This window comes from Macrosteles quadrilineatus, unplaced genomic scaffold (assembly GCF_028750875.1).
Source record: "Macrosteles quadrilineatus isolate MER2022 unplaced genomic scaffold, UCM_ALF_1.0 Scaffold_1__1_contigs__length_201487025, whole genome shotgun sequence".
Lineage (NCBI taxonomy): Eukaryota > Metazoa > Arthropoda > Insecta > Hemiptera > Cicadellidae > Macrosteles > Macrosteles quadrilineatus.
The window spans coordinates 126,546,829-126,565,496 of NW_026542594.1; the positions used below are offsets into that span (position 1 = coordinate 126,546,829).

Sequence of the window (18,668 nt, forward strand, 5' to 3'; positions counted from 1 at the left end):
CTGACTTTAATCTCAGAGATGAAGACAAATATTTTTTTATAGTTGCAGTTGGTGGTTGGTGGCCCTTCAGTCAGCGCCGTTGTGTAGGTCTCTTCCACTGAGCTATAATTCTAACTGGAGGTAGCACTGAATGTCAAAGATGCGTGTCGCCAGCCGCCATGTTTGCGTGAGGTGTGAGTTATAAAAAGCCATGTTATTGGATAAGAAAACTCACTGCTATACCAACCTAGTTATAGAAGCCATGTTATTGCTATGATAAGAAAACTCGCTGCTATACCAACCTAACAAAATCAGCGACACGCTTTTGACAGACTTCTGCCATGGCAGTGATACCTCCAATTATAATTTTAGCTCAGTGGTTTCTTCCACCTTTCATTCGGTTCGTTCAGTCGTCCAGTCCTTTCCTTTCTGTCTCGTGTCTTTGTCTTCTTCTTCCTTATTGTGTTGACTTGTTGATCCTTTGATCGGCAATGTGTGTTATGTTACTGTGATTTAGGATTTAGTTACAAAATTAAAATAATAATAAATGTTTAATGCGACTGATTCTGTGTTGGTTTAAAGATTTGTCGAATATACCTTCAGTAAACTTTTTACAGGGAAGTGTTTTTGACATTGTATAAGTATCTGTTTTCCTTGTTAGGTTAGATCGAAGTGATACGCCTAATTTGTTGGTAGGCCCTAGGCTAGGTACACAGAATGAAGTTGGCATTGATTCCACTCTTAACTTTTACTCTATATTTAGTTTCAAGTGTTGAAGCTCATAATGATTCGTTTCTAGAGAACCCAAAATATCTTAGTAATGAAGAAGTTAAAGTGCTCTTCAAACAGTTCAAATCCAAATACCCTACTCTGAGTGACTATTTTAGTATTGGGAAGTCAGTGCAAGGAAGGGACTTATGGGTTATAAGAATCACTAGTGATGTAGATCAAAAGTCTTCCCTCAAACCCATGTTCAAATACGTAGCAAACATGCATGGTGATGAATCGATTGGAAGAGAAGTCCTAATTTATTTAGCCCAATATTTATTAGAGAATTATATCTCTGACCCTAGAGTCAGAAGGTTACTCGACACTGTGGATATATATCTCCTTCCATCCCTCAATCCAGATGGATTTGCATCGTCTGTGGTAAGTGTTTGTATGGTCTTGAACAGAAAAATTGTAGCCTAGTAGGCTAACAGTTTTACGCTCATCACGTTCTCTGCGGCTGCATTAAGGCCTGTCGCTACCGACGGTAGCGCGGACAGCAGTAGGCCTATTTAGCCTATTGCGATTAACGTGACCGTAGGCCTACTGTTTTTTTCCGTTGCTCTTAAAGGAAAATGTGTTTTTTTTACTTTTTTGTAATAGATTAGGCCTATCATGTTTACATATTGCCTGTTTGACAGATGGAACTGTTTACATTTGCGATGTTTGACAGATACTAGCCTATGCAGTGCACTCTGGTGGATATGGATTCAACCAATCTGAAAAGTCAAGGCTGGTTAAATTACTTCCTCATTTTTAGCTCAACATATTAAGTTTTCAATGTACCTGTATTATTCTTCCGATATTAAAATGGTCGCACGATTGTGTGAGTTCATTAAACTGCGTAGAACAGTTTCCAACTGTAAGTAGCTGTTTCCAAGGGCAGCATTGCCTATGACTGATATGCCTAAACCTGTTAGCCTATTAGTATCCATTTCCTCCAATTCTCAGTGAACTTCAAAGCTTTTTATTTTGCAACGAACCTAGAACAAACTAATGCGCTCATTGGTGTAATAAATACACATTTTATATCCTTTAACAGTTAATTTTAATGTCAAATCAGTTCACGATAAGGAATGTTTTAGTATAAACACAAAGATTATCTTTAAGCGACCCTGCCCGGAAGTGTCTTCTACGAAGAGACCTTTCTCTATAAGCTGGCTGTGTCCAAACACAGGTTTCGGAAGATACACTCCAATTTTGACACGTCATTGCGAATGCGAAGGAAACTGCGTCCGTTCCAATGTGAAAGGGAACACAGTGTCAGAAGGTCACAAGTTCTTTTAATCTAGGTAGTCTTTGAATCAGTACACAGAGTCCAGATGAAGCTCTCCAGCTAAATACTGCTACGATTACCGGTAATATTTGTCCGGCGACGCTGTGGTCTTAAAAAAGCAGAGAAGAGTAGGCCTACTAAAGAAGTGCCATTAAAAAAGCAGGAAATAGGCTAGTGAAAAAAATTAAAAAATCAAACTTAAGCCATGTAATCTCAAAAGATATGATCTCTGTTTTCATTACAAAAAAAAACAAAAAAAACAAATACAAATAATACCAAAACTGTAACCAAAAGAAATAGTTTGAACCTATGTAAACAAAAAAGGTACCTAAACATTGGAACTTTAAAAGCCAACTGGGGTAACAGCCCAGGGGACGTTTTCAACATGTAAGACCTTATATGACATCTACTCAATGAGATATTTCCTTAACTAACAAAATCGGTTGCGAAACCACACAGAGGAGTTCTGTTGACAAAAATTGTGCTTGGCTATTTTATATATAGATTTAAATCTTTTACAACAAATATTGACTTGCATATTACTAAAAGGCTCGTGTTAAAGTACTTCCCAGATAGGGGAGAATGACAACGAAACAACGGCTCAGTGCCCTGACTACGTTCTATGTTCGTCTTGCCCATTGTCCTCATCAAGAACGACGACATGTAAGTGATTGGGCCGCGAAATTCCTGCATGTAAGGTATTATTATATTATACGAATAATAAATGAAGATGATGTAGAACATAGTATTCTCAGTAATGTAGTAAAGTGTGACAAATGTGGTCAGGAATGTTTGTAAAATTGCGAATTTTGGACATCTGTCAATCAACAATAGCGTCACCTCACTCACATGAGAGAAGTGAAGTGAAGTGAAGCAAGTTGAGAAATTATAGGAAGATTTAAGTATAGCCTATCGTTGATATAATGATTTAGGCCTACTTTAGAAACACTTCTTAAGTGATTCATTAGGCTAGTTAATAATGTTTCCTTTTAAGAAAAATCGTCTCATTACGGGGATAATTTTTTTATGGGCTGACTGACCACTCCTTATTTAGGCATTTTAGGATGGGAGGTTGTTCTTTATGTTGATTCGGGGCTGTATTAAGTGTTTTGAAGTTAGGTTAGATTAGGAGGTAGGTTAAGTTAAGGTTATAATAATGAAACGAGTTGTTGATTTAAAAATGTTATCTCCACTGTTTTTGTACTATTAAAATTGTGCTTTAAACATGATAAATATAATTTAAAAAATGCCTACATGCAAGTAACTTAGTAATAAATAAGACCAATCTTGCACAAAATAGCCAGTAATAAATAAGACCAATCTTGCACAAAATAGCCAGTAATAAATAAGACCAATCTTGCACAAAATAGCCAGTAATAAATAAGACCAATCTTGCACAAAATAGCCTATCAGGTTTCTGAATCCTACCAATTCAAAATGGTGGCTATTTGACATTTTCTATCTGATAACAATAATAATTTGTACGGTAATTGATCCAGGTGACTTGTTTTGTATTTAGTGCAATAAGTGTTTTTTTTTGGGTTACCGTTGTCCTGATTGATGGTCAAGTGGACCATGTAGTTAAGTTTTTTTTTCTTTGTAGTAATTTACTTAAGTAATCTTTGTAAATTCGGAGGGACTATTAATCGTAATGTGTTGGAAAAATTGTTTAGTAACTTTTGTTATTGTATTCGAAGAAAAGAGTAAGAGACGTATTATCAAAATTCGAGGGGGGTTTAAAATTTTTGGGAATAGATAAAGTTTAAATCCGCCCAAGCCACATGACAGATACCTTCCAAAACCCTTCCAAATCTTGACATAACTTGGAGACAGAGAAAGCTACGTCGACAGAATTTGTACAATGTACTTCAGTAGATTGAAGCTGCGGCAGAGGGCCCAGTTGGAAGGGCAGACTGCATGCCGAGGACGGCATGAACTTGAGGTGGGGGGAGTGTGACGGCCTGGCATCTTTGCCTCATTTTGTTGTAATTTGTTAATTTTGAGCTTAAGCTGGTTGGCCTTACTCCCTAAACCTGGCCCGTTGGCTATCACCGAATATTTGCTAGGTTGATGTGTCAACCGTATTTAGCAATATTGAATTTTATTTAACTTCACATAAGTCTCCAAGTGAACCTTAAAACTCATACTCCAATTCATTTCATTACTTTGTAACCCTACAATAATCCTAACCAGACGTCGTGGCTTGGCCGGATGTATCATGGAATGTGCTGACTCCGCGAGTGCACGCGGATTGTGGTAAACAACGTTACAATTCTAGCTTCATTCTCGCTACAATTAGTTTCATTAACGACCATTGTAATCGTTTGGCTGCAGCACCTGTCAAGCAAGTGTCCACGCGTTGAATTATGGGCTGAGCACTCAGCGTGCGCTGATTGGCTGGCGATGGTCATGTGACCACGCTGAGGCTCTCGCTCGGACGATGCTGAAGCAATTAGATCACGCCGGAATGTAGGGGACGACGGTAAGGTCCGCGCGCGCGGTCTCGCGCCCTTTCTTACTCTTTTCTTTTAAGTCCGTGTACGTTTTAAATTCAATATTGTGTAATTCGTAGTATTTGGTAGAGATTTGATTCGATTTGTAACGTGCTGTTTTAAACGATGTAATCATGTAAAGTTTATTAGTTCATTAATAAAGTGTTAGCTGATCCCTATTCGCTTGTTTTAATGTTCGTTCTTCCTGCTCCCAACCGCTACGAAGACCAAGAGAGGCTGCTGTGACAATATTAATAGCTGAATCTCTTACATAACAATCTAGGATGAAGGTGATTCCTCCAAGCAAAAAAAGTTTGAGAATCACTATAACCACGTTAAAACGTACTTGGTTGTATACAGCTAGGCTGTAAATCAAACAGCATGTTGTTTCCTCTGTTTAGTAGATGTCAAGTTAAGTGGTTGAAGTAAGTATTTTTGTTCCAAATAGGCCTACTTAGTCGTTGGGTTTGCAAACTCAACTCCTAGCTGTAGTGAACATAACTTAACTTAAAACGCCATACCGTACATCAAGATTGAGTATCCTATAGGGTGATCTATTGCTAAGAATAATGTGCATTCATCTTATTATGATTTCATTGGCTTCTCTTCTATCAGCTTGGCTGCCAACAAGCCTGTGCTTGTGTCTTCAAAAGCTCTCAACGCCCAATTGTAACACACTAAAAAAATACATCATGTATTAGTTTAAATTAAAGCCAATTTTTGATGATAGGCCTATACGAAAAATAAAAATGAAAGACTCCTACTCCGATGGCAGAGCATCGGTCAGGTTTTTACAACACCAATACTGTCATGGTCATGCCTATTGATTGTTTTTACTTAACTTAGTTTCAAAACCCCTTTTTATATCCATTACTCTAATACCTTTTCGCTTATTGTTATCCTATATTAGCAATCATCCTTTATCCTAAAAGTAGAAATCATATATTACTTTTGGTCAAATGAAACAGGACCAAGGAGAAAATGAGTGTCACCATTCCATATATATATATGTTTGATATGTTTCAGGAAGGCTTATGTGACTCGCTAGGTACATACAGAGGCAGGAATAATGCTAATGGTGTTGATCTGAACCGAGACTTTCCAGACCAGTTTGACACAAACTCAGATGATAACAATCGACAACCTGAAACTTTGGCGATGATGAAATGGATCATGAACAATACCTTTGTACTCTCTGGAAACTTGCATGGTGGTGCAGTTGTGGCCAGCTACCCCTTTGATGACACCAGGTATTGGACTGAATCCGCAATGCAATGAAGTAATAGTAACGATTACCCCAACCCCACAGAAAAAGTAATAATAGTAACAGTGGATTTGATTATGCGAAACAATTGGGGATAGTTGGTGTTCAAATAAGTGATTGTAAGAGTTTGGTTGCCTTATTAAACATTGTTTGCCCGGTCACATAGGCGCTATAGGCCTCGGGCCTAAGTGTAAATATCCAGCAAAGCAATGGTGAGACGATACACCCCTGACTCACAAACATGCATTATTGCTACTCATATTATTTACGTACTGGTTTGATTGGATGTATTTTAGATGTTGGAAATATAAATCAATGCTACATTTGTTCTAAAATTCTATTTGTTTCTAGATTCTTGTTCTCTGATGTTTTAAGGGTTAATCAAAGCTGGCTTATATTTCTTTCACTCTTTTCAGACTTACTCAAAACAATTCGACAAATGAAAGTAATGGGTAAATATTCATATTCAGATTCGTGCTTATATTGTGTGTTTGAAGTCGCTATTTTGTCTGCATAAAAAGCTTAGTTTTTACCATCGCTCAGTTCTCACTCCTCCAATGTTCTTATTTCTTGCAAAGTTATGTTGTAAATAGCCTAGTTTGTTAGTTATAAAAGTGTTAATTTAAATATTTTCGACTTCAGTTTTGAGCAGAGCTTATTTTTGCATTCTTTTAATTTGCTTTATGCTTTATCATTACATTTTTTTCTGCTGGCCAATGCTGCTAATAAAATTGGCACTTACACTAAATATACTATGATTATTTATTAGAACTAATTTTGTTCTCAAGTAATTTTTTTCTTACTTACTGATATTATCTTAAAAAAATAAAGGAAGAAGTTTTGTCCTCCAAGAATTAGTTTTTGGAATTTTGTTACCCATGTTATTTTACCTATATAATAAAATACCCCTAATTGATTGAGCGAAGCGAGCAAAGCTCTTATACTACACTCCTGATTTTGTTTTACAAATACTCCTCCTGAACGGCTGAATCGATCTGCACGAAATTTAGAACAGTCATAATAACTAATTATAAGAAGGTATAAATCTGAAATGGTACAAATCGGACCACAGCGCTTATCCCTACGTGAATTCAAACATTTACAAATTTAACATGGGCCTTAAGGAGTTTATTGGTCGCCATGACATTATTTGTGACATAACATAAGAAGGTAAACAAGAGTCGCAACATATGTTAGTCAACAAATCATCTAAAATAGCACATTACAAATACTGTGCCTAGAGAAAAAAGGAAGAACAATCGGATTAATAGCATTGAGCATAATTTACTACAAAATAAATAACTAATAATTAGGTGATGGAATGGCCTCTAGATCGTCTGAATAAACTAATATAGGTTTAAATTACCTGTTTTCTGTCAAAACGATCAGTTTAGTAGTACAGTAGAACCTCGCTAATTCGAATTTCACAGGAAAGTCAATATACTTCGAATTATAGGAAGTTTGAAATATAGAGAGTTTGAATTATAGAGGTCAGAATGAATAAAATTCGAATTATGGAGGTCCCAGTTTTATGTGTGGGGAGTTTGAATTATAGAGGTCAAAATGATAAAGTTCGAACTACAGAGGTCCAAGTTTATTATTTAAAAGCTAAACAGAATACAATTCAAACACACATCTCTTGGACAAAATACTGTTTATATACATTACCGTACAGGACATATTGAATTACAGTATTAAAAATGACATATTAAATCAAAGAAAATGAAATTGAACATTGTTCATTCTGTATTAAAAAAGTCTGTAATTCGTGACTGTTTTAAGGCTCTTTTGCATTGAATATCAATACTGTTTTCAATGGTTACAATGGCTGAAAAAACATTACCACCAGTGTCACTAGATTGTTCGATAAAATTGCGAATGGTTTCTACCGCACGCCGCGCTTCCTTTATTGTAACGAAGTGAAGCTGGTCGTCTGCTCCCGTCTCGTCGTCGCCACCCAACCCATCGTCGTCTGCTTCTGCCTCGTCCCTGTCGGCCACTGCCGCCACTATCTCGTCTTCTGTCAACGTTCCGGCGACTGCTACATCGTTGTCGACTTCAACAAAGTCTTCAAATGTTGTGTCATTTACATTACAGTGAGTCATTATGGCATTCCATTCGCTCTCGATTAGATCTTCAACAGGATCTGGTGTAACTGTGACGATTTCTGGTTCAGTTTCTCCATTTACAAATCCACACGTTTTAAAACAATTAGCAATTGTTTCTTGCGTTACATTTTCCCATGATTTGTTTGCCATTCTCATCGCTTGTAGGATGTTGATTGGAACGATGGCTTTCTCTTCTTCGATATTTGATAAAATATGTCTTACAACTTCTTTCCTGTAGAGAGTCTTGAAATATTTTATTATTCCCTGGTCCAGCGGTTGAAGTTTTGACGTTGTGTTGGCAGGAAGGAACTGAACTTTGATTGCGTCAAGCTTTGGGATGTCATTATGGGCACTACAGTTGTCAATGAATAAAAGAATTTTACGTTTTTCCTTCTTCATCTGTTTGTCTAGCTTAAGCAACCATTGCCCAAAAAGGTAACTATTCATCCATGCTTTTGGATTTGCGTCATATTCAAAAGGAAATGACTTAACACCAGCAAAACATCTCGGCTTTTTGTATTTACCGATCATAAACGGCTTTAACTTTTCTGTTCCTGTCATATTACTCGCAAGCAAAAGTGTTGCTCGAACTTTATTGTTCTTACCGCCATGACATTTTTCGTTTTTGAAAGTTAAAGTTTTATCGGGAAGACATTGGTAGTACAAGGCTGTTTCATCCGCATTAAATATGTTTTTAGGATCATAGTCTTTCAACATTGTTTTTAGTTCCTCTTTCCAGTTTTTACATACATTGTCATCAACGCTTGCACTCTCTCCACACACCTTACGAAAAACAATGTCATTTCTTTGTTTGAATTTCTCCAACCAACCATTACTTGCTCGAAAATTATCATGGCCTAATGATTTGGCAAAACTTTCAGCTTTTTCTTTGAGGATTGGCCCCCCTACACTTACGTTATGGTCCCTACATTGCTTAAACCACTTTATTAAGCATTCCTCCACTTCAGGAAATTCGGATTTACGCACTCTCTTATTGTTTAAATTACCTGCCTCCATTCGTTGCCTAACTAGTTCCTCTTGTTTAAGGATCGTAGACAATGTGCTGGCGGGGATACCATACTCTTCAGCTATATCCTTTTTACGTTTTCCACCACTGTTCACTTCATCGATTATTTTAAGTTTTTCTGCCAAGGTTAAGGACTTGTACTTCTTACCACTCATTCTTGCTCACTGCACTCGCACTAACACTCATCAACTAACAATCAATTAGGCCTAACACCGCAAAATCTGACTGACTATTAAAGACGTCTACGTTGCATATAAAACTGTTGGAGACTGATGAGCTAACTGTGGGAAGATCAATAAGAGCGTCAGTTCATGTTTCAACAGGATAATTTTTTGTTGTGAATTCGAATTGCAGAGGCTTACGGTAACGCAGTTCGAATTGTAGAGGTTGACTTCGAATTGTGGAGGTAACACTTCGAATTACGGCAATAAATTCGAATTGTAGAGGCTTGAGTACGTGCAAATTCGAATTATAGAGGCTGCCTAAAGCATAAAAATCACTTTGAATTATCGGTATATTATTTTTCGAATTTTAGAAGTTTTCTGAGGGGAACAGACAAAAGTTTCTAATAATAGAGGTTTTCGAATTATCGAGGTTCGAATTAGCGAGGTTCTACTGTATGATGACTACAGCTGTTTCATGCTTTTCAAAAATAGCACATCTTCAGGTCCAGAATGTCTTGCTAATCCCTCATGTAGAGTTTGTCAAAAATATAAACAAATAAATAAATGGCACACACATACGGATATGACACACACGAAAATACATTTAATAAACTGGTCGACCAGACGCTGATTCACGAGACACGGCGCCGGTGGAAGGTAAGTCGCGACTGTCACGTGTCGGCAGCGTTGACCCCTACCCCTGTGTTATCCTTATCTCGCTCTTTTCTTGTCTGCTTACTGGTGATATGGATGGCGGTGTTATAAATAATGTTGGATTTGAATGACAATTTCTCGTTCAGGATGTTTTGTGGTTGACTTTTTGGTGCTTTATAAATTTCGAATTCTTCAACAGTGTCCATGTAATGCTCTTTGTTGCAAAAATGTAATACTTCTAAGTTATTATGTATGTTGGTGTAATTGTGGTTGGAGGATATAAGATAGTTTGCGTAGGCTGATTTTGAGTTTTTCTTCGGTATGTGTTCTTTAAACCTAGTGGAAAACGATCTTGCTGTCTGACCTATATAAAAATTAGGACAATCATCACATATCAATTTGTAAATTCCAGTTTTATTAATTTTATCAGAATCTGGTCTAGTTCTCTCAGTGATTATGTTTGAAAGTTTGTTCTTTGTTTTGAAAGATACTACGACATCTCTTTTTGCAAGTTCGTTTGTTAAGGTGTGGTTTAACACAACACCATAATCTGCACTGATGTATCTTTTGTTGCCTCGTGGTTGGTTCTTGGTTTTATTCTGTTGTTTATTAATCAGTTTATCGATTAGGGAACTGTTGTAACCATTGGCGACTGCGATGTGTTTTAAGACATTTACTTCATCGGTATAATCAGTTGGGCTCAATGGGATGGAGAGTAGGCGGTGTACAAAACTATTATAAGCAGCGATTTTATGGTTATGCGGATGGTGTGATTGTGAATGAATAGTCTGGTCCGTGGTCGTTGGTTTTCTATAGATTTTGAACTGTAATTGGCTATTGTTTCTCGTTATAGTGACATCCAGGAAGTTGATTGATTTTGTATTTTCTATTTCGAGGGTGAATTGTAGGTTCTTATGTATTCTATTTAGGTATGCGTGGAGTAAATTGAGTTGCCTGCCGTTACCATTAAATAATACAAGAGTATCATCTACATACCTGCTGTAGTGGATTATTCTGTGTTTGTGTCGGTTTGAATCAGACCAAAGATGTTTGTTTTCTATGTTATTTAAGAATAATTCTGAATACGGTGTTGTGCCAAAATATGTTTCTGTAAAAATCTCTAATACATCTACCGCTGCCAGAAAGGCCAAACAGGTTGCTGTGAAAACTTGGATTAAAAGTGAAATAAAATCTCTATACGCTAAAAAAAGCATGACCAATAAATTACTACTAGGAAAACATCTCTTACTCTTAAATAGCCTACATCCTTCCCAACAGAATGATGTATTTTTCTCAAATAGAAACTCAAATCCAAAATAAGGTACAAATCAAAAAGAAAACACAATCGAAAAAATTCGACGCTTTAGTAAAGGCACAGATAAAAATTGAAACAATCACATGCAACCATAAGTTCCATCCTAGAGTTGTCAACAAAACAAATATACAATTTTCAGACCAAGAAATGTCACTACTAAATAAAGGACTAAACTTTAACTTCCCAAACGATAGAAAAAACAGTTTGATCTCTGAATTATTAAATGCAGAAACTACCGTTAAGTGTTTAAAAAACAATATCGAACGTGATACTGCTAGAGCTATGATATCCAACAAAATCCATAAGTTAATGAACAACCCCAAACCTAGAATCAAATATTTGTCAAAATACAAATCCTTGAAACAAATTGCTCAAAGTATTAGGAACAAGTTACAACAGAATAATGCTGTTATCGCAAAAGCAGATAAGGGAATCTCCACGGTCATAATAGACAAAGGCGATTACGTCAGCAAGGTCCAGAACTTCATTGAGACCAACAATGTTGTAACTTTACACAAAGACCCAACCCCATCTTTCTCCAAAGAAATCAATCAAATAATTTTGTCATGCAAGAACCTTTTAACACCTGAACAGGTGTGAAAATAAGAAATATCAGGTGTGAAGATATAAGAAATGTTAAAGTAACTAACCCCAGAGCCCCTCAGTTAAGAGGACTGCCCAAAATTCACAAGCCCAATATTCCAATTAGACCTCTGGTAAACTTCACACCTGCTCCGACTTATAAAATCGCCAAAAAACTAGACACAATTATTAGGAATGAGATAAAATTGGAAAACAATCACCGCGTAAGAAACACAGTTGACCTAGTGAACAAACTATCAGACGCAAAGCTCAAAGACTCCTATATTTTAGCTTCATTTGACGTCGTGAATTTATTAACGTAAGTTCCCGTAGATGAAACAATAGCCTTGCTTAAAGATAATTTGGACAAAAATTCATCACTTTCAACAGAAGCTAAGCATGAACTTATACCTCTAACTCAAACCGTTCTAAAAAAAAATTATTTTGAATTTGAAAACAAGTTTTACATCCAAAATGAAGGACTGACCATGGGATCACCTCTTTCGAGCATTCCATCAGAATTATTCTTAAATAACGTAGAAAACAAACATCTTTGGTCTGATTCAAACCGACACAAACACAGAATAATCCACTACAGCAGGTATGTAGATGATACTCTTGTATTATTTAATGGTAACGGCAGGCAACTCAATTTACTCCACGCATACCTAAATAGAATACATAAGAACCTACAATTCACCCTCGAAATAGAAAATACAAAATCAATCAACTTCCTGGATGTCACTATAACGAGAAACAATAGCCAATTACAGTTCAAAATCTATAGAAAACCAACGACCACGGACCAGACTATTCATTCACAATCACACCATCCGCATAACCATAAAATCGCTGCTTATAATAGTTTTGTACACCGCCTACTCTCCATCCCATTGAGCCCAACTGATTATACCGATGAAGTAAATGTCTTAAAACACATCGCAGTCGCCAATGGTTACAACAGTTCCCTAATCGATAAACTGATTAATAAACAACAGAATAAAACCAAGAACCAACCACGAGGCAACAAAAGATACATCAGTGCAGATTATGGTGTTGTGTTAAACCACACCTTAACAAACGAACTTGCAAAAAGAGATGTCGTAGTATCTTTCAAAACAAAGAACAAACTTTCAAACATAATCACTGAGAGAACTAGACCAGATTCTGATAAAATTAATAAAACTGGAATTTACAAATTGATATGTGATGATTGTCCTAATTTTTATATAGGTCAGACAGCAAGATCGTTTTCCACTAGGTTTAAAGAACACATACCGAAGAAAAACTCAAAATCAGCCTACGCAAACCATCTTATATCCTCCAACCACAATTACACCAACATACATAATAACTTAGAAGTATTACATTTTTGCAACAAAGGGCATTACATGGACACTGTTGAAGAATTCGAAATTTATAAAGCACCAAAAAGTCAACCACAAAACATCCTGAACGAGAAATTGTCATTCAAATCCAACATTATTTATAACACCGCCATCCATATCACCAGTAAGCAGACAAGAAAAGAGCGAGATAAGGATAACACAGGGGTAGGGGTCAACGCTGCCGACACGTGACAGTCGCGACTTACCTTCCACCGGCGCCGTGTCTCGTGAATCAGCGTCTGGTCGACCAGTTTATTAAATGTATTTTCGTGTGTGTCATATCCGTATGTGTGTCCCGTTTATTTATTTGTTTATATTTTTGACGAACTCTACATGAGGGATTAGCAAGACATTCTGGACCTGAAGATGTGCTGTTTTTGAAAAGCATGAAACAGCTGTAGTCATCATACTACTAAACTGATCGTTTTGACAGAAAACAGGTAATTTAAACCTATATTAGTTAATAATTAGGGTTGCTGGAATTAGGCTGATGCACCATTGACTCCAGGGCTAAATACAATAGCCATTCCATTTATGTGAACCAAATATAGGTCTACCATTGAGTTTGGATACTGCCATTATTAGACTTTTCATTTACGTGAAATAGACACCATTGACTTAGGATACTGCAAGTAGACAATTACGGTGATTTACGTGAACCAAATATACCATTGACATTGGATACTGCAAGTATATATATCTCATTTACGAGAAAAAGGTGTAGCATTGACTTGAGAAAAGTATTGGATTAATTCGCTAGCTCCGATCAATATTGCAAGCAGACAACTACATTGTACACCTAGTGTAAATTTCTTTTTATGACTTGGCCAGTATTAACAAAAATTTTATAACACTTTTAAACATATTATTTAACTTGTTTTGGTGCTAATTCAAGCCTATGTATATTTTGCCCAATAGGTATACTATTACTTGAGGATTGTCTTTAAGTTTTCTCTTGTATTTTATAGGAAAGGTCAAGGTGACGGGTGTTGTCACGAAAGTAAATCTCCTGATGATCCTCTTTTCAAAAAGCTCGCCTTGGTATATGCGGATTTGAATCCTGAAATGCATGCTGGCAATGCCTGCAAACCAGATAACTTTAGTCAAGGGATTACCAACGGGGCATTTTGGTATGAAGTGAAAGGTAAATATTTGAGAATAGTTCAGAACTTTATTGTAATAATTTTGGATTTGTTCCTAAGAAATTATGGTTAGTAGAAGTCATTTTTGGTTGAGAATCAGCCTTTGTTCTTAATGTCTAACTAAGCTCATGATGACAGTTGTGTAAACACCCACACATATTATATGTCACAAGTGTTTAAAACACACAGACTTGTCACTCTTTGTTGATCTGATAACAGTTGGACTCCTGTTATCTTCACACAAATTGGATAGTTCGTTTGTCTAAACATTTTATATTACTGTGTTGAATAAAGTAGTAAAAAATGTGAAATGTTTGACAATAGAATACAGATGAATTGAAGATTGTGATGAATTGCAAATTACAACAGAGTTCCTTATATCCAACCACCTCCGGACCTAGTTTAGACTAAAGCCTATATAATGGTTTGGCGGAACACACTGATCAACTATGAAAAAGACAGTTCAACCCTATTTAACATTATAGAATTTAATAATTTTCTTTCTAGGTGGCATTTATATGAAAATACAGTAAAAACTATTTTAGTAAAGCTACGAGACCCTATCGATGTTTTCAAATCCTTTAGGCATTCTAGTAAGTGACTCTAACGAACCAGAGCACTAGTGTACATGGTAATGGAGGGTTGATTATTTCCCCAGCTGTTAGGCATTCAAGTTTAAAACCTACCGTTTTTTGATGGATTTTGTTCATTTAATGGTACTATTTATCGTATCAATGTTTTAATTTCACGCAATAAATTCTGATTAACTGAAGCAGATTAATGTGAGTTATGTTAAATATTTTTATGAATTTGGGTAGAAAACTGAAATAAATATTTCATGTTAGGTGGAATGCAAGATTTTAATTACGTAAGAGGAAACTGCATGGAAGTAACATTCGAGCTAAGTTGTTGTAAATTTCCGAATGCAACAGATCTCCCTACCTATTGGCACCGCAACAAGGAATCGTTGATTTCATTCATCGAGGCAGCACGTTGGGGAGTAAAAGGTAAGCTTAAAGATAAAGATAAAAATTAGAATTGTTATGCTACATTATTATACCTACGGCAAATTTTTTAAGTAGCCGTTACAGTTCTTAGAATTGAAAAGTTTCTCACAACAGTATTGTTTACTTTTATAACAGCATAGTTTTACTCATAACAACACGGGTTACGTACCAATGAGGTTCAAGGATTGAGAGAGAAGAAGTAAAATTGTAATGATTCGAACTTCAACTAATCAGCTGTGCGGGCCATTTTAATTGTTGAGTGGTGTAATTAGTGTTTGGTACAATGTTTCGTTGCATCACTGTCAGTAACAATGAGAGGTTATAAACGAAAACATAACCTCTCTTAGAAGTTATGAGTAGTGAATTTCAGTAATTAAAACACTGACGTAGCTAAAGTAGTGTACGCAACTCGCGTAAATAGTGTTAACAACACTCGTAGAAGTTTTTAAGGCACATTTTTCTCACTTAACTTTTCTTTTCGTGTCATTAACGCTATCTTAACACAATCATTGTGTAAACTACTATTCTTTGCTCTATTTAAACACACTTGTATTATCTATCTTTATTCAAACCTGTGCCTTGACCCATTCTTTCACTGCATCTTTCAGTTCATCATGACAGGGTCCAGTCACTTTGTCATATGCTAGAAGAAATTGTAGTCACTAAGAGCTAAATCTGGGCTGTAAGACAGATGGTGGAATATGTCCTAATGAAACTTTCCCAGGTAGTCTTTAGTTATCAAAGTTGTGCAAGGTCACATCACAGAGTTAGTTTTGTATTGCCCATTTTACTGATGAACCCATCATATTAAGCTGCTCCTTCGCTAATCATGTTTAGTCTATTATCCACCGAAATTCTGATGGATGTGTGGCCGAAACATTTTTTACAATTTAAGCTTATAACAGCTTGTATGTTAACATTTGGCGGAAATCATTATGGTGTCACACATTTTGAAACGCTGTAAAACTTTTGGTTTACAAAATAAAATATTGCTTGATTTTCTCTTTATATCAGGGCTGGGCACCAACTGACCTGTAAGAATGTACAAGAACGGCCGTACTATCCTAACTACTGACGCGCAGTAAACAGAGACTACTTTCCTAATTGGCCTCTTATAATGGATTCATGACTCATGATTCTTCATACATTAAATCCAACCCTATTCAACAAGTGTTTTGCTCTTTTTATTAGACCTACTATACACTACTGTATTTATACAGTCCTTTTTTAATTGATAATTACTGTAATGAATGTTTTAAGGTTATGTTACGTTTAATGAAGAATTCATTCCACACGCCGAGGTTCAAGTTAAAGGGATCGACCATAATGTTACCTCTAACCATGATGGGGGGTATTGGAGACTGCTGATGCCTGGGGATTACGAAATCCGTGCTGCAGCCAAAGGGTAAGCCTAATCAAATCAAATCAGAAATTAACCATACTGTTTATTTTTAACTTAGAATGCAATAGATAAGTCAGAGTTTCGGAATTGCCATTTTAATATTGTTATTTAAACACAACATAGGTACCTATTATCACTGTAACGCTCCTTTCACACTATACGTTTTCGCTCGTACGAGTGTTAATCGTGCGGGCAGACGGTCGCGGGTCTGTTGCTTTCACACTATACGATTTGTAATCGTACGAGTAATAAATCGAAACCCCTTACTCCACCAGTACAGAGTGCATTGATACTTCAGTGGAAAGTTTTGTGGAGTATGAATCGGGAGCAAATTATTGCTGCGCTAATTATTTACAGACGCAGGAAAAGAAATAAACGAGGCCGTCTGCACTGGGTACATCCCATAAATGTAAAACGTGAGGAAGTGGGTGTGTTTAATACATTATTCGAAGATTTGAGGAACGATGAAGCCAAATTTTTTTTAACTATTTTCGTATGTCGAAAGAATCGTTCGACGAATTGCAAAATCTGGGTTCAATGCGAAGCACACTTCTTCCCAGGCTTTTCTTGTAGCAATTCTATCTTTGTAAGCGTCCAATGTTTTGTCCCATAAAACAACTTTTGATTCAACAAGTGAAATCAAAACTTCAGGGTCCTTTGCATCCATTTGAACTATATTAAGACAACTGAAACTAATTACAACAACTGAATAATACTATACAGTGCGCACAGGTAATTAAACTCAATAACCAAACAATTAAACTGAAAAACTAAATAAAAACTATATAGCAAAAACGCTGCAAACTGCACTCGGGGAGGGCTCCCGCACGACTAACAACCGTGTAGTGTGAAAAGGGCCATATGGTCACATGGTCCACTAGCAGTAGACACGACTATTACTCGTGCGGGAGTCGGACACCAACCGTGTGCACCTACGGTCGCTACGCGGGTGAAAATCGTACACGGTTTGTAATCGTATAATGTGAAAGGGGCCATAAGCTCCAATGCGATACAACAAATACGACTAATAACCGTGCGAGCGAAAACGTATAGTGTGAAAGGAGCGTAACACTGTAAAAACCCGTGCTGGAATTGTAAATAAATTCAAGAAAAAAATAGTAGACTAATTAAGTGTGGAAATAACAAAACCATAAATGGAGACAAATTATTAGCAATAGCCCCTTCTAAAGCTTAGTTTTTAACCCTTTGTCATTCTGTACAGTAGACTCCCTCTAGTTCGGCCACCTCGGGACCGGACCACTGGCCGAACTACAAAACGGCCGGACTAACCGGATTTAGTGCATTTTACATAACCAAAATACAAATTATAGTATTGCGCAATCGTGATATGTTAAGTCAATAACCTTGGTTCAGTAAAAAAAAACTGAAACGTTTAAAATCACGCTTACTCAATCAAAACAAAAATTACACAACACTGTACGTACAGCAATAAATCACGTAAAGAACAGAACAATAGAAAGTCTAGTACTGCAAGCTACCGTAGTTAGTATAGGCTACTACTAAATGTTGTTTCAGAACATAAGAATGTTGATAAAAACATTAGACAGTTCATAAAACAGCATAAAATTATAGTACTTATTCTTAAAGATAATAAGTACAGTCGTAAAATATGATAAAGATAACAATGGATGACGTAAAACACCGCTTATTCTTTCTTCTTTGTTCTTCTATTCTTTCTTTGCCTCTTTGGTTTCTCTTCATCCACACATTCAACAAGTTGCCATAGTTACTAATCACCCAATCACAAACTGTTGTGAGATAGCAAGCAAGTGCACAGCAGAAATCAGTTTGTGTGAGCAGATGACTGTCAGTGCAAGGGGATAGCTTGACCTTGAAGCTAACGATGGCTATTTCTTTGTTTTGCTTTAATTTATTTTTGTCAAATAAACCGTGGTGTTTCAAAAACAATAATGGGGGAACCTACTGCATAAAAAAGTGGTCCGAAATATTTAATTATACACTGCATTTCAACATATTAGACCGAAGAAAAATTATTTATAAAAAATGTTCTTGGTATTTTTGAGGTTATATAACATAGTTTTAAATATGTATTATCTGTAATATGCAACAATTCACCCA

General features: G+C 36.3%; 1 protein-coding gene across 1 annotated transcript in view; it reads left to right on the top strand.

The window, feature by feature from the left end:
* The first annotated feature begins 464 nt into the window (after nucleotides 1-464).
* Nucleotides 465-18,668, top strand: part of LOC128984518 (carboxypeptidase D-like) — a 79,261-nt gene continuing 61,057 nt past the window's right edge. The window contains exons 1-5 of the mRNA XM_054403852.1: nucleotides 465-1,128; nucleotides 5,542-5,765; nucleotides 13,986-14,161; nucleotides 15,005-15,166; nucleotides 16,427-16,571. Coding sequence (XP_054259827.1) covers nucleotides 697-1,128; nucleotides 5,542-5,765; nucleotides 13,986-14,161; nucleotides 15,005-15,166; nucleotides 16,427-16,571 — 1,139 coding nt within the window. The 5' untranslated portion in view covers nucleotides 465-696. The remainder of the gene's footprint in view (nucleotides 1,129-5,541; nucleotides 5,766-13,985; nucleotides 14,162-15,004; nucleotides 15,167-16,426; nucleotides 16,572-18,668) is intronic.